Source organism: Cyprinodon tularosa, unplaced genomic scaffold (assembly GCF_016077235.1).
Source record: "Cyprinodon tularosa strain WSP-4 unplaced genomic scaffold, ASM1607723v1 ctg237, whole genome shotgun sequence".
NCBI classification, from domain to species: Eukaryota; Metazoa; Chordata; class Actinopteri; order Cyprinodontiformes; family Cyprinodontidae; genus Cyprinodon; species Cyprinodon tularosa.
Window position 1 is genome coordinate 103246 of NW_024038885.1, and position 14727 is coordinate 117972.

The following is a 14727-nucleotide window of genomic DNA, read 5'->3' on the forward strand; positions in this document are numbered from 1 at the left end:
GGTTTAGCTTTTTCTCTAGTCTTTTGAACTAACTTTTCTGTTTTTGTTGTCAAATATGGAATCTGTAGTCTTTTGTCCAAAAAAGCTACAAGTTAAACCAGAAGATGTCAATTTAACTCTGGGGGCTTAAGCCTGGTTTATCCTCAGAAACCAGGTCATCTGCGTGTGTCGCAGTTAACGCTGCCACCATTTTCCAGTCAAGAAAGGCCTCAGATTTGGGGGACCTCATTCTCTTACTCGACAAAGTCATGTGCTTCAATTTATTTGTCATCATAAGTTTATTATATTGAACCACTTCTTGACTGACCTGTCACCCAGAGTGTGTTTGCCTTTGGGGACCCTACTAAGGGGCATCTAAGCCCTCAACAGCATAGTGGCTGGGATCCTTTGGGTACTGAAACCCCTCCACCACATTAAGGCAGTGGTTCAAGGAGGGGCAATTTAGTAATACATCAATATAGTAATACTAAATTTGAATCCAATATATATCATCTAAAACATATATTTTGCTGAAAGAACAACAACTTTACAGTAGTAATTTAGCAAATCTTGTTCAAACCAAGTATAACTTTGCATTAAATATAAAACAACTAATATTAATAAATATAACTTTTCCAGAATTCCTTAAACTGCCTCAAGTGACATTTTTAACTTCAGTTGGTTAAAAATCTGTAAAAATAGATCTTTTAAAAAACACTTTTTTGGCGAACTGATTATTGTTCAATTAATCTTAAATATAATTGACAGATTAATCAATTTAAAAAAAATCACTAGTTGCAGCCTTACCTGGATAGTTTCTTAAAACCCTCACTAATCTCCTTAAATCTGAGATAAACTGATTCTGTATTTTTTCCTATTGATGGTAACTTTTAATATGCTGTATTTATTTACAAGCAGCTGAGCTAATGGTTTTATAATCTGTATTTATCACATATATGTGCAATTTACTTTCCACTTTTTAATTCATAAGATTCTAGAAACAATATTAAAGAAATGCATAAAAATTCAAAAAATATTGTGAAATTACATTCATATGATAAGTTTGTGGAAGCTACTGGCCCCAAATCTTACTCATAAAATACATATGTTACAAGAAAAAAAATAACAAAATCAGAAGAAGTCTCTGGAGACTACACAGTAAATTCCACAGGGCTAAATATTCAGAGTCAAAGTAAATTGACTCATCATTAAAACAACCGGAGTAAGATGTACACTATGTAGAAAGTCAATTTAACACTAATTAGAGTGGAAACAAATGCACTTGTATTGGTGTTAAATTTACCTCTTAAAGTTTTACTTTAACACAACAAAATTGACTGTGTATTTTTTATTTTATTTTTTGATAAAAACACAAATTTGAAGCAAGCTGTATCTTTCCACTTCCTTCCCCTCTAAAGGTGTGTGTGGTGGTGCATCATGCATCCGTAGAGGAGGCCAGATTGAGGACGACACCTGCTGTGATAAGACATCCTATGACTGGCTATACTATGACCCTTTGAAGCCGGAGTGTTTTTCCGCACCGGTCGATGTACCGTGTGTCACCGATGATCCCCCGGAACCCACTGGACCCCCACCTACCTGTGTACCAAACTCATTATGCCAACTGCTTGAACACCCGTACGCTTCACGCTACACACAAAATCTGCTCCTTTAGAAAAGTGTGACATCATCATCTGTTTACTTTAAAAGCAAATATTTGTCTTTCTGCAGGGTGTTTACTAACTGCAGCAAATATGTCAATATGACTATCATAAAGAAGAGTTGTGAATTTGATTCGTGCACAACCCTAAATGCTTCCTGCTCTTCTTTGGAACAAGCAGCAAAGGAATGTAAAAATGCTGGTTTCTGTGTTGACTGGAGAGAACTGACTAATGGAAGTTGTGGTAAGGACTTTATACCTCTTCCTCCTATATATAGCAAAGCCTCTAAAAGAAATGAATGAACTCATTTCTAATTAATGCTTGATTTAAGGTCACTCACCTTTGTTGCGTTTCAGATGCGGAATGTCCCAAGGGATTGATTTATAAGGAATGCCAAGATAAAAAAGATGACTTCTGTTTTGGAGGGTTTGGACTTTTTTTTTTTATAAATTTCTGTTTGCCATTCAGCAAAAATACAGCTGGAAAAAAAAGAAGTATTTAACACATTTTTCTCAGTGGAAATGTTTGTTATCAGCTCCATAACAGCACAAGTAACCCAGAAACAGAGAGAAGCAAAGTATTGTAGCCTTTAAATTAAATGAAGCATAAGTGAAATTGTATGACAATGATAACTTCAAAGCATCTGTTATATAGAGAAATACTTTATTGCATCACTCTGTTGGGATTATGAATTATTATTCTGCACAGTCTACAAACTCTCAAGCTGAAGTTGGTTGATGAACTCGGCTATTCAAGCAGTTTTGTTTTCTGTGTAAATCCAATTTACTTTCTCAGACTTTATACTTGGGAACATTGCCTACCTGTAGAATCTGGACTTTTGAATCTTAAAACTTCTCAATATTCTTTTTAATTGACTTTTCAGAAAGTCATAAAAAAAAAAAAACATTAAATGGTAAAAAAAATTTCTTAAATTATGATTACAATGATACTTAACAGAACATTCAGAGGAAATACCCTGATCATGATGTTTTGCACCAACAAAGTCCAATAGGGGGAAGGAAACCTAAACCTATCACTTAGACTTTGACAACTTTGATTGTAATTTACAAAACAAAATTTCGTTTTGCACAGCTCTTATGACATTTCCATTTCTTAAAGCAGAGCAGTGATCAAATGTAAACAGTGTGGGAGAAAAAACATGTTGCAAAAAACCTATTGATATGGGCAGTTTGATGCAGAGTCTGTGACATCATTTAGAGTTTTGTGGGGAAAAGGATATTTCAGAATCTGCCGGACCTGCATAGGATGCTGTGAAGCCTCTTCCCAGAGTGCAGCAGGGAGAACAGTCCATGGTAGGGGTGTGAGGGGTCATTGATTATGTAACTGGCTCGGGACATGCAGCGCTGGGATGTAATGTCTTTAATGGAGGGAAGAGGGGCCCAGATGATCTTCTCTGCTGTTCTCACCACTCTCCTCACCTTCTTCCAGCCTCCACACCACACACAGCTGGTCAGAATGCTCTCTATGGTGCTTCTGTAGAAGGTGGTGAGGATGGGTGAGGGCAGGTGGGCTCTCCTCATTGTCCGCAGGAAGTACATGCAAATTTTTTGCATTTTTGACCAGTGAGGTGGTATTTACAGTCCCAGTGAGGTTGTCTGTGATGTGCACCCCCAGGAATTGTGTGCTGCTGAGGTGTTGATGAGCAGTGGAGCGTGGTTGGGTCGATTATCAAGGACTGTTTGTTGTTTGACACCATGAAAATGAATCTTGATACACTTTAATTGGCCGATAATCTAATATATAACTTTGCACTGATAGGAACCGAGTGTGCTTTTCAATTACAGACAGTTTTATGTTATTATGTTATTCCACTCATAATTTACCCACAAATTTGTTTTGATTACTTTAGTTGTGTAAATAATTTATGTTGCCTTGGATACATGGTGTTAATTTAATGCCCTCTTAAATCCCCAACTGTGAATCACTATACAGTGAAAAACATTGACATGATTGATGCTTATTGTCTTCGCTCTTTCTCAATGTTTATCAAAGATTTATCAAGATATTTCTCTTTTATTTAGAGTCGTTAACTCAGGGCCCAGTCTGGTTCAGACCAGCTCCGGATGTTTCTGCCCTCCAGGACTTATCAGGGCAGGAAGCCACTCAAATGTTTGTGTGAATCAATTTCCTTGTATGTACAACTTTTTATACTTCGGTATTTGAAATTTTGTTTCAGCCTTCTTCCAGAAATTACAATGTTTCTTCTTTAAACTCAGATTGTAAAGGACCACTCGGGGAGCCTAAGTTTGTAAGTTTTTCTTCTTCAGTGATTGTAAGAGTTGCTTTGTCAAAGCAAGCATCAAAAGGATTTCTAGCAGATTTTTTTTTAACATCTAATTACCTAAAACTACCATCTAACATATGAATGTTTTTGTTTTCCAGCCTGGAGAGGTTTGGGAGTCTGATTGCCACCTGTGTATATGTAGTAATCAGACCTTCGCTGAGGAGTGTGTTCCAAAACCTGTTTTACCATTGCCAGTCTGTTCCCCAAATGAAACCTTGGTGAACACCACTTGTTGTGGTGATCCGATTTGTGGTAAGAACTTACAATTAACCTTAAAAAGTGTGCAAAGAAACCAGAGGGCTGTAGTTCAAGATTAGATGTGTATTTCCTAAATATTTACAACGCTGTCAAGAATTTCTTACTTTAAATCAGGATGGAATAGGTCATGGCAATAATAATGTCTTTTATTCAATTCATTAGGAATGTGGCTTTACGCAAGGTCCCTGTTGTATTTGAGCACATCAATAAAAAGTTGAATTAGTGCTCTGATTGCAAGTTATTCAGTACAAATTCAATTTAATTTAATAAAAATACTTCATTAATCAGAAAAGATAAACAATGTATTTCTCTCTGTTTTTTATATTTAAACACAAAAATACATTTTTGCATGTTTGATTTAGAAAAATATTTTATGTTACTTACCAAGCTCCTTTTTAAAGATGCAATCTTGTGTGTTTTTTCTATTAAAAAATCTGTTAAACTCTCTCCTTACAACACTTTCATGCCAAAATTATTATCAGATTGCAAGCATGAATTAAAAGGAAGAGTAAAGTTTCCTAATTTATAGGAAATTGACTTGTGGAACTTAAAGTTTTCCGTATTACGGAATGACTATGACCTGGATGACTGAGAACCTTCATCAGCATAGTGGAACTTAAAGCTTTTACTTTTCTTTGTTTCTGCAGAGACTAGCTGTGCATTTAGATATTAGAATTAATAAATTAGATTTTATTCCCCTAATTATCAATAACAATACAGCTAAAAGCTAAGTTATCCCCCTGAGCCACCACAAGAGGGGGCTGCTGCCCTACTGGTTTCCTGTTTGACACAGTAAAAGTTCTTTTTTAGAGAATATTTGCTTTGATTTTATGTTAATAAATGTTGTAAAACTTTAGAGTAGTGTCAATGAGAAAAAAAGACCAGCTCCCAATAATACCTTTTGCAATAACTTGCTTTAATTAGTAAACTGTTGCTTTATTTTACAGTTGAGAAGACCTGCAGCTATCATGGAACCACATACAGGGTAAGTTGTTTTATATTAATAAATCCTTAAAATCTGTCCCTCTATTTTCATCTATATTTGTATTCCTCTTTTTATCTGCCTAGTTGGGAGACACATGGAAAGACCTGAAAGAACCCTGCTTGTCCTTCGTCTGCACTGAGGAGGGGATCCAGAGTGAATCTGTCTGTCCAACAGAGATTTGTCCTGAGGTACCACAGCTTAGTGTCTGTACAGAGTTCACCCTCTATTTTACTTTGTTTAAGAATGCTGTTGCAATAGTCTAAGACAGTAAAGCGCTAGTCCAAACTCAAATCCAGGGGTGTTGACCTGCAATGTTCTGATAAGCCCCTTGACCTACAAACCTGAATCAAATGATAAACTACCTCGCTACCAGTCCAGCTATGCAGAACCCTTATTGGACGCAGAAGTGTTGAAGCTAAAAGGCTTTTAAGTGTTGCAGGAGACTAGCCCTCTAACACTGGTCTGTATTTATGTGCATAAGGACTTGTTGAAAAAGTTTATCTAGTAGACCATTAAGCTCAGTGCTTAATGGAATATGATTATCAATAAATGCACTGTAATTCGTGTTTTCTTAGACATACAAATCAGAAAAAAAACAGGCATATATTTATATTAAGGCCTTCTGAGTCCGTGTATTTCCGTAAAATGCTGTAATTTCTCTTTAGAATGTCCATATCTAGAGATTGACTTTTTTTTATCTAAGTGTTAAGTGTTAGTTTTCATACAAAAGAATAGAATAGAATAGAATAGAATAGAATAGAATAGAATAGAATAGAATAGAATAGAATAGAATAGATTAGAATAGAGTAGAATAGAAAATCCCTTCATTGACCCACAATGGGGAAATTGTGGTGTTACAGCAGCAAAACAGTTATTATAAGAATAAATAATCAGTATACAGCTGTAGACATTTTTCCGTGATGGATATGTCGACAGCTGTATACTGATTATTTATTCTTTCCAAATGCACAGTATTTATATTGCAAAAACAATCTAGAGTACATTAGTTTATTTGTTTATTTTCTTAACTCTCTCACATATTCTGTTATTTTTATAAACTTTTTTAAGGTCCACATGTGTGTGAAAACTTTTGCTATAATATTTTTGCTGCTCTAACATTTTTCAGTAATGGATATATGAAAAAAAATAGCAGCAACACCAGATATGTTTTTTTTTAACTGGCTAAGGCAGAAACTGTGCAAAAACCAGCATCAATGTGACAACTTGTTGAGGCTGTTGGGAACAGTGATAGTTATAAAGTCTTACAGCTGCTGGGAAGAAGGATCTGTGATAACGCTCCCTGGTGCATTTAAAGTGCAGCAGTCTGGGGTGGGAAACATTATCCAGCAGTGATTTAATTTTAGTTAGGGTTCTTTTGTTTCCTACCTCCTGCACTAAATCCATAGGACATCCAATCACAGAGCTGGCTTTGCTGATCAGCTTATCCAGCCGCTTCACTGTATCTCAGCGACAAATAAGCCGCTGCTCTAACAGAAAGCTCCATAAAGATTGGTTCATCCCACAACAGAGTCATAGAAGGTCTTTACGAATTCAACCTGCCTTCTAAAAGCCCTCAGTGTCCTCAGCAAGAACAGTCTGCTCTGACCCTATTTAGCATTTTAAATGCAGGTCACTCAGTCCTTTATCTAATAAAATGGGGGTCCCTTTTATAGCTAATTTAAAGGATGAGTTAATCCAGTAATCATTTAATCTAATCACGACTTGTTGTTAACTGGCTCTCCAGGGTAAAAGGAAGAACCAAAGCTGCTGCTTCACCTGTAAGTCAAGTAACAATACAATACCTAAAATTGCCCCATTGGTAGTAACTTGTTTGTATTATAAATAGAAATTAAAACTTCCTTCTCTGGCTTTTTATAGGTAACCAGACCTGTGCACCCAAGCTGTCCAAAATGAACGTCACTATTAATGAGTGCTCCACTGTCATCGAAGTACCTCTGTGTGAGGGCCACTGTCCGTCCAAGCCCTGGTAAGGAGGAGCCCAGTTCAGCTATTCAAAACCAGCACACAGAACGTTAATGTTTACCACCATTCCTTGTGTCTCTGCATTGATGTTTTCCTCTTCAACAGGATATCTTTAGGCGAATACCTGCATGTGGAGCAGGACTACAGCTGCTGCCAGGCGCAGAGCTCAGAGTTCAGAGAGCTGGAGGTGGAATGCTCTGATCTCACTACCAGGAGATATACCTACAAGCATGTGAATAGCTGTGAATGTAGAGCTTGTGGTGCACTCTGAGAAGCAACCACAATCAATGTATTTGCACCTTCAACTTTGATTCTATTATACTCCAATTTAACTGATCAATGATGGAAATGTTTGTTACTGAAAAGAATCTTTTTATCAAGAAATTACTAAATAATCTTTAAATCACAAGAGAAAGAATCATTTATTGTGTTTTCCTGCATTGAAGTGTTCAATGTATTCAAAATGGCCCATTTAAGGGTGTTTTTTTAAACCTTCTATTTCAACAAATACAAAAAAACTATATGCAAAATGTAATGCATTTGTTTAATAAATACAACAATAAAAGGAAAACGTGTTTGGGGGTCCATGTTTTCTAGACTCATGCTTTTGTCTGTCATCACTTCAATGTTCAAATATCACTATGTTAAGCACCTTTAGTTATAGAACAGATTGGGAACACTGATTCTTAAGATTCTCCAGAACTTGTTTCAGCATTGTTTAAGTAAAGCAGGATTTAAAATAATAGACTGCACTATTTACTCCTGTACTTACACCAGTGCTCTTATGGTTAGATAGCTTTTCACGTAATCATAGCTGGACGTTGAGTAATGAGTATATATATTGCACAAGTCATGTAACCGCCGAAAAAATACAACTTGTCTTTACCAGGCCAGAAGAAGGCAACCGATAAGGTTATAGTTGCAGCAGTTAGAGCGTCCTCCATAATTCTTTACCTTTTTTGCATTAGTAAAGTTCATCAAAGTGTTTTTGAGTTTGTATTTAATCATCATGGTTAAAAAGAGCAAATGGCATGTCAGTAATGATTGTCAAATGTCTAGAAATTGCTTCAAAAGTTTGCCTCTTACATAAATATGCTCATACTCCACTCAGAATGCTGAGGAAAAAGGTTAAAACTGTGACAAATAAAGCACTCAGGCTTAAATCCCCAAAACAGCTGTAGTGTTCCAAAAGCATAATATTGCTCCCGTCTGGTGTTTGATAGCAATTCCCGAGAAAAGTTACTTATTCCAATAGTCGCTTCCAAATATTGCACATGTGCATGTGTGAATTTAGTCCAGGTGAGGGAAACTTATTCATCTAACCAATTTAAGTGAAGGGACTATTCAAATTTTCCAGTGTAGTCCTGTTTCTCTGAACGTGACTGGCTGGATGTGCTCTCTTCGTCCTCTGTCATGGGAGCTGGCTCGGTGCTCGTCGGCCTGGCTGTGTGTTTCCTAGACGGGGCCACCTTTTGCAGCTGGTTTTTGTATCTCTGCTTCTGTCTCCTTGAACCCCAGTCGGCCTCGGCAGATGGCAGCTCACACTGAGCCTGATTCTGCTAAACGTTTCTTCCTGTTAAAAGGGAGTTTTTCCTCTCCACTGTCACTACAAGCATGCTTAGTGTGAGGGATTGTATTTGAGTCAATGAGTCGATGCAATAAACTGGTTTTCCTTAGATAGAAAACTTTGAATCAATTTGACTGTATGATTTGGTTGAACTGTAAAGTGCCTTGAGATGACTTGTGTTTGTTGGGATCCTCAGGCTTGCCCACCAGAGGGCGCCGAGGATCCTCTTCTGCTCTTTGTTGTTTTTTCTGTTAGGACTGGAGTTACTGTTGGGATCTGGAAATTACCTTCTGTCTCCAGCAGAGTGCGCCATGGGTCTCCTAGGGCTGGAGTCTTCCAGCACACCTGAGACGCATCTACTCATCAGGAGACCTTCCCTTTATAAACACCTGCCAGACCTTGCTTCTACGCCGCAGTGTTGATCTTAGTTTGGAAACCTGTAGCTTGTCTGAAGCTCTGGGTGAGCTGCCTCACAGGAAGCCTGTCTCTAGCCTGAAGCTCTGGGTGAGCTGCCTCACAGGAAACCTGTCTCTAGCCTGAAGCTCTGGGTGAGCTTAACCTGCCAATCAGCCCTGGTGAGCCAATCTGAAGATTCCTATGTGGAATTTACCTGAAGATTCCTATGTGGAATTTACCTGAAGATTCCTATGTGGATTCAACCTGAAGATTCCTATGTGGATATCCCCAGCTGCTCTCTGTGAAGAGCTGGAAGCTCAGATCAAGGTCTGCCATGCTAAGTCTGAAGCTAGACGCTGTAGCTCCTCGTGTACTCTCCTAACCAACAGTCTCTGGTCCCAGTCAAGACTTCAGTGAACCAGCCCGGACCAGTTCCAGATCCAGTTCATGATCTTGTGTTTTGTTTCTTCAACTTTAATAAACTCTGTTAAACTTTTACCCAGCCTCCATTGTGTTCTGCATATGGGCTAGCATCATGACATCATGACAGAACACTGCGGCCAAACACAAAGCCCAGCAGATCACCTCCGTCGGAGGCTTGAGGAACAGGACGCTCAGATCCTTGGACATGCGCATACCCTCCGTGAGTTGCATACTAAATTTGAACACCAGAATCAAATGCTTCAAACTTATGCCAGCTACATGGGTAATGCTAACGCCACGCCAGCAGTACGTCCAGTTCCGGATCCACTTCCGCCTCCTAGGTCACCGGCAGTGACGTCACTTCCTGTTCAAGATAGTAATCTTCCTTTCTGGTCAGAACCCAGCCACTGCCTGAGAGATTTTCCGGCAACCCAAGTAAGTTCAGGAGATTTCTGTTCCAGTGTCAGCTATTTTTTGAGTTTTATGAGTCGAGTTTTCTTGATGATAAGAGTAGGATAGCTTTTGTCGTGTCATTCCTGTCCGGAGAAGCCCTTGAATGGGCGGAGACCAGATTTCCGTTTGAAACTAGTTTTAACTGTACTTGTGGGAGATTCATCCAGGAGTTTGAAAGGACCTTTAATCAAGTCACTAATAAGTCCATCATTTCTAGTGAACTTTTTGAAATTAAACAGGGAGATAGATCAGTTGCCGAGTTTTCTTTTGACTTCCGGGTTAAAGCAGCCGCTTCCGGGTGGAATGAGTCTGCGCTCAAAACCGCTTATCTCCTTGCTTTAAATGAACCAGTCAGGAATGAGCTAGCATTTTTCGATGAGCCAGCTAACCTTGAGGATCTCATAGAGTTAGCTATTGGGTTAGATATTGAACTGCAAACCAGATCCAGAGCCGTCCAGCTTCAGACTCAGGATTCCAGTTCCCTTCTGCGCCAGGTCAGTCTCAGCTCACATATACTTGATCTTCACTTAGCTCCATCTGTTAAAGGACTCAAAATAGGCCCACAAGTTACACCTCAAACAGTTAGAGTCCCCCACCAGCCTGATCAGACACCTGAACCCGTCACCTTTGTTTCTGAACCTGTTCCCATGCCTTATTTTCTAGCCTCTGAACCAGTAATCCATTCTGGAACTCTAATTTTTCAACCCGTTAACTTGTTGCCAGAATCAGTCATCAAACCTGTTAGCTCAGCTCCAAGGACCCCTCGACGTAAGAAACGGCGTCGCCGTAAGTCAGCTCTGTGCCGTCTAGAGACCCCTGAGTCAGCTCTGGGCCGTCTAGAGACCCCTGAGCCTGCCCTGTGCCGTCCAGAGACCCCTGAGCATACATTTAAAAGGGCTTCAGAGTTTGGAGTTGGTGGAAATATGCCTCCAAGAGCCTCTCAGCAGGGGCCACAAATCGCCAAGAGCCCTCTACAGGCGCTTCAAGCCACTTCAGAGACTGAACATGTGCCTCCATGGGCGTTTTCCTCTGTTCCCGAGGAGGAGCCACAGTCGGTGGTCTCCCCTGTTCCTGAGGTGGAGCCACAGTCGGTGGTCTCCCCTGTTCCTGAGGTGGAGCCACAGTCGGTGGTTTCCCCTGTTCCTGAGGTGGAGCCACAGTTGGTGGTCTCTCCTGTTCCTGAGGTGGAGCCACAGTCGGTGGTCTCCCCTGTTCCTGATGAAGAGCCACAGTGGGTGGTCGTCCCTGTTCCTGACGTGGAGCCGCAATCGGCGGGCTCCTCTGTTCCCGTCCAGGAGCCGCAGGTGGCAGTCTCCTATGAGCCTGTCCCTGAACCACAGTCGGTGGTCCCCTCAGTTCCTGACCCGGAGCCACAATCGGCGGGCTCCCCTGTTCCTGACCCGGAGCCGCAATCGGCGGGCTCCCCTGTTCCTGACCCGGAATCGCCGGGCTCCCCTGTTCCTGACCCGGAGCCGCAATCGGCGGGCTCCCCTGTTCCTGACCCGGAGCCGCAATCGGCGGGCCCCCCTGTTCCTGACCCTGAGCCGCAATCGGCGGGCTCCCCTTTTCCTGATCCGGAGCCGCTGGGATTTCTTTTGTTTTCATCCACCGTAAGTGGATCGTTTTTTTTTGTTCTGGACTCAGTTTTTTTTTGTTTTTTGCCCTCCTGGCCTGTTTCCCCCTCCGCACGCCCTGGGTGGGTTGTTTTTTGTTTATTTTTTGGACTTTTTCAGAGGGCGTCTGGAATCCGCCCTTGAGGGGGGGGGCTCTGTTGGGATCCTCAGGCTTGCCCACCAGAGGGCGCCGAGGATCCTCTTCTGCTCTTTGTTGTTTTTTCTTTTAGGACTGGAGTTACTGTTGGGATCTGGAAATTACCTTCTGTCTCCAGCAGAGTGCGCCATGGGTCTCCTAGGGCTGGAGTCTTCCAGCACACCTGAGACGCATCTACTCATCAGGAGACCTTCCCTTTATAAACACCTGCCAGACCTTGCTTCTACGCCGAAGTGTTGATCTTAGTTTGGAAACCTGTCTCTAGCCTGAAGCTCTGGGTGAGCTGCCTCACAGGAAACCTTTCTCTAGCCTGAAGCTCTGGGTGAGCTGCCTCACAGGAAACCTGTCTCTAGCCTGAAGCTCTGGGTGAGCTTAACCTGCCAATCAGCCCTGGTGAGCCAATCTGAAGATTCCTATGTGGAATTTACCTGAAGATTCCTATGTGGAATTTACCTGAAGATTCCTATGTGGATTCAACCTGAAGATTCCTATGTGGATAACCCCAGCTGCTCTCTGTGAAGAGCTGGAAGCTCAGATCAAGGTCTGCCATGCTAAGTCTGAAGCTAGACGCTGTAGCTCCTTGTGTACTCTCCTAACCAACAGTCTCTGGTCCCAGTCAAGACTTCAAGTGAACCAGCCTGGACCAGTTCCAGATCCAGTTCATGATCTTGTGTTTTGTTTCTTCACCTTTAATAAACTCTGTTAAACTTTTACCCAGCCTCCATTGTGTTCTGCATATGGGCTAGCATCCATAACCCATCATGACAGTGTTGTGAGTTGGCGCTATATAAATAAACTGAATTGAATTGTAACTGTTTTATAAGAGCAAAAAATAACAGGAAAACACAGAGAAAACTACATTGCAGTGGCATCATAAGATCAAATGATAAACAGAGTATTAAAAGTAATAAGGTTATTAAAAATGAATATTTAATGTGATGAAGTTATTATAATAAATAATGAAAAGATTAATTAAGGCAACCCTAAATGAACAGGTTTTAAACATCTTGATTGAGGATTTCAGCTTTTTGTTTCTAGGTTCATAGACTACTTGAGCCAGCAGTTTGGTGCTAAGTTTTTCTCTCATTTATAGACTAAAATAAGTGTCTCTGAGACTAAAATCTGTGTTCTAAGATACGGACAACCAGCAGCGTAAGGACTTAGATGGACAGAAGGGAGCAAAAGAGAGGAGCAAGGGCTAAGAAAGATATATGCTCACAGATCCAGCTGTGATACAACTATTGTTGCCTTCTTTTGGCCCCGATACGATACCTGATACCTGGCTGTGCAGTATTGGTCGATACCGAGACCATACCGATACCATCTGTTTGAAATTGATGTGTGTGTGTATATATGAAGAACTGAATACTACTTTGACAGAAAATAATTGCCATCATGGCTTTGTCAAGCTGCTGCCTACTTCTGTGAAGCAGGAAAAAGACTAATACAAAGTGAATCCAATAAAACTTTTTTTTGCCTACCTGGAATGGGTGACAATAGCTGAAAAAACGTTTGGCTCTCAAAATGGTATCGGTGCCCTATTTGTTGGTACTCACATTACAGATACCACCACTTTAGTGCTGGATCGGTGCCTCGTCCGGTACTGGTATCGATATCGGGTATCGATACAACCTGATGAAAACAGGTAGCACGCTAAATAAATGTACAAAAGTTAGTTTTCTGATTTATTTTAGTTCCATATTACGGGACTTAACAGCAACAAAAATGGATCTGGTCTTTTTATAGAATATAATAAGTAAGTTTGTTATGCGTGTAATCAATTCATATATTGTATATTTTAAATATACTCTGTATATTTATTGTACATTTATCTATTTTAACTATAATTTTTTGTTCATAATTACCTGATATTTGTTTTTGGTTTCCATGTTTGATTTAGTTTTTTTTATTTTATTAAAAGATCAAAGGATGATTTCGTTTATTAAAGGAATAGTACACCCAAAACATGATTAGCCTTCATTTTCTACTCACCTCCATGCTGAACAACACTCTGGAGTACTTTTTTGATATCTCAAATGCATCTGGAGATCTGGGAGACTTCTTGCTGTCTGCTGACATTCAAATAATGGAGGTCTATGGCGCCCGAGACAGAAAGGTCCACAAAAGTCCACAAAAACTTGTCAATATTCCTCCATAATGCTCGTCCAATGTAATCCAAGTGTCCTGAGTGGGTAGCATCCAGAATTTACTCGAAACGAAGTCATTTAGAACGTTTTAGAGCCTAAACAGTAGTGTATAGGATTTCCTAATAGCGCCCCCATGCGCGCTCACGATTCTACGGAAGCCGGCAGACCAAACCAGCGCATTCAGCTCGGCAAAGAACTCATGCTCTTCCTCAACACTGAAGTCCTCAGACATTTTTCTTTCGTTGTTTCTTTCTTTGCACAGGTAAACAGCACATTTCTTCTTCTACGCTTGCATTATCGGCAGACCAGACGCTGAATGCGCACTTCCTTCCGGTTTGGTCTGCCGGCTTCCGTAGAATCGTGAGCGCGCATGGGGGCGCTATTAGGAAATCCTATACACTACTGTTTATGCTCTAAAAACATTCTAAATGACTTCGTTTCGAGTAAATTCTGGATGCTACCCACTCAGGACACTTGGATTACATTGGACGAGCAGTATGGAGGAATATTGACACGTTTTTGTGGACTTTTATGGACCTTTCTGTCTCGGGCGCCATGGACCTCCATTATTTGAATGTCAGCAGACAGCAAGAAGCCTCCCAGATCTCCAGATGCATTTGAGATATCAAAAAAGTACTCCAGAGTGTTGTTCAGCATGGAGGTGAGTAGAAAATGAAGGCTAATCATGTTTTGGGTGTACTATTCCTTTAAGGAGGAAAATAAAACAGCCTCCTTATGAGAACAACATAGTAACCCTTCCTAAGTTTCACTGGCCATACACAGGCATGCGTTGTAAAACA

General features: G+C 40.5%; 1 protein-coding gene across 1 annotated transcript in view; it reads left to right on the forward strand.

The window, feature by feature from the left end:
* The window catches only part of LOC119784910 (mucin-19-like), a 28668-nt gene extending 20919 nt beyond the window's left edge, over positions 1-7749 (forward strand). The window contains exons 36-46 of the mRNA XM_038287198.1: positions 1398-1617; positions 1711-1883; positions 1997-2066; positions 3683-3792; positions 3878-3909; positions 4044-4197; positions 5151-5188; positions 5272-5376; positions 6933-6966; positions 7067-7175; positions 7277-7749. Coding sequence (XP_038143126.1) covers positions 1398-1617; positions 1711-1883; positions 1997-2066; positions 3683-3792; positions 3878-3909; positions 4044-4197; positions 5151-5188; positions 5272-5376; positions 6933-6966; positions 7067-7175; positions 7277-7442 — 1211 coding nt within the window. The 3' untranslated portion in view covers positions 7443-7749. The remainder of the gene's footprint in view (positions 1-1397; positions 1618-1710; positions 1884-1996; positions 2067-3682; positions 3793-3877; positions 3910-4043; positions 4198-5150; positions 5189-5271; positions 5377-6932; positions 6967-7066; positions 7176-7276) is intronic.
* The last annotated feature ends 6978 nt before the right edge of the window (positions 7750-14727 follow it).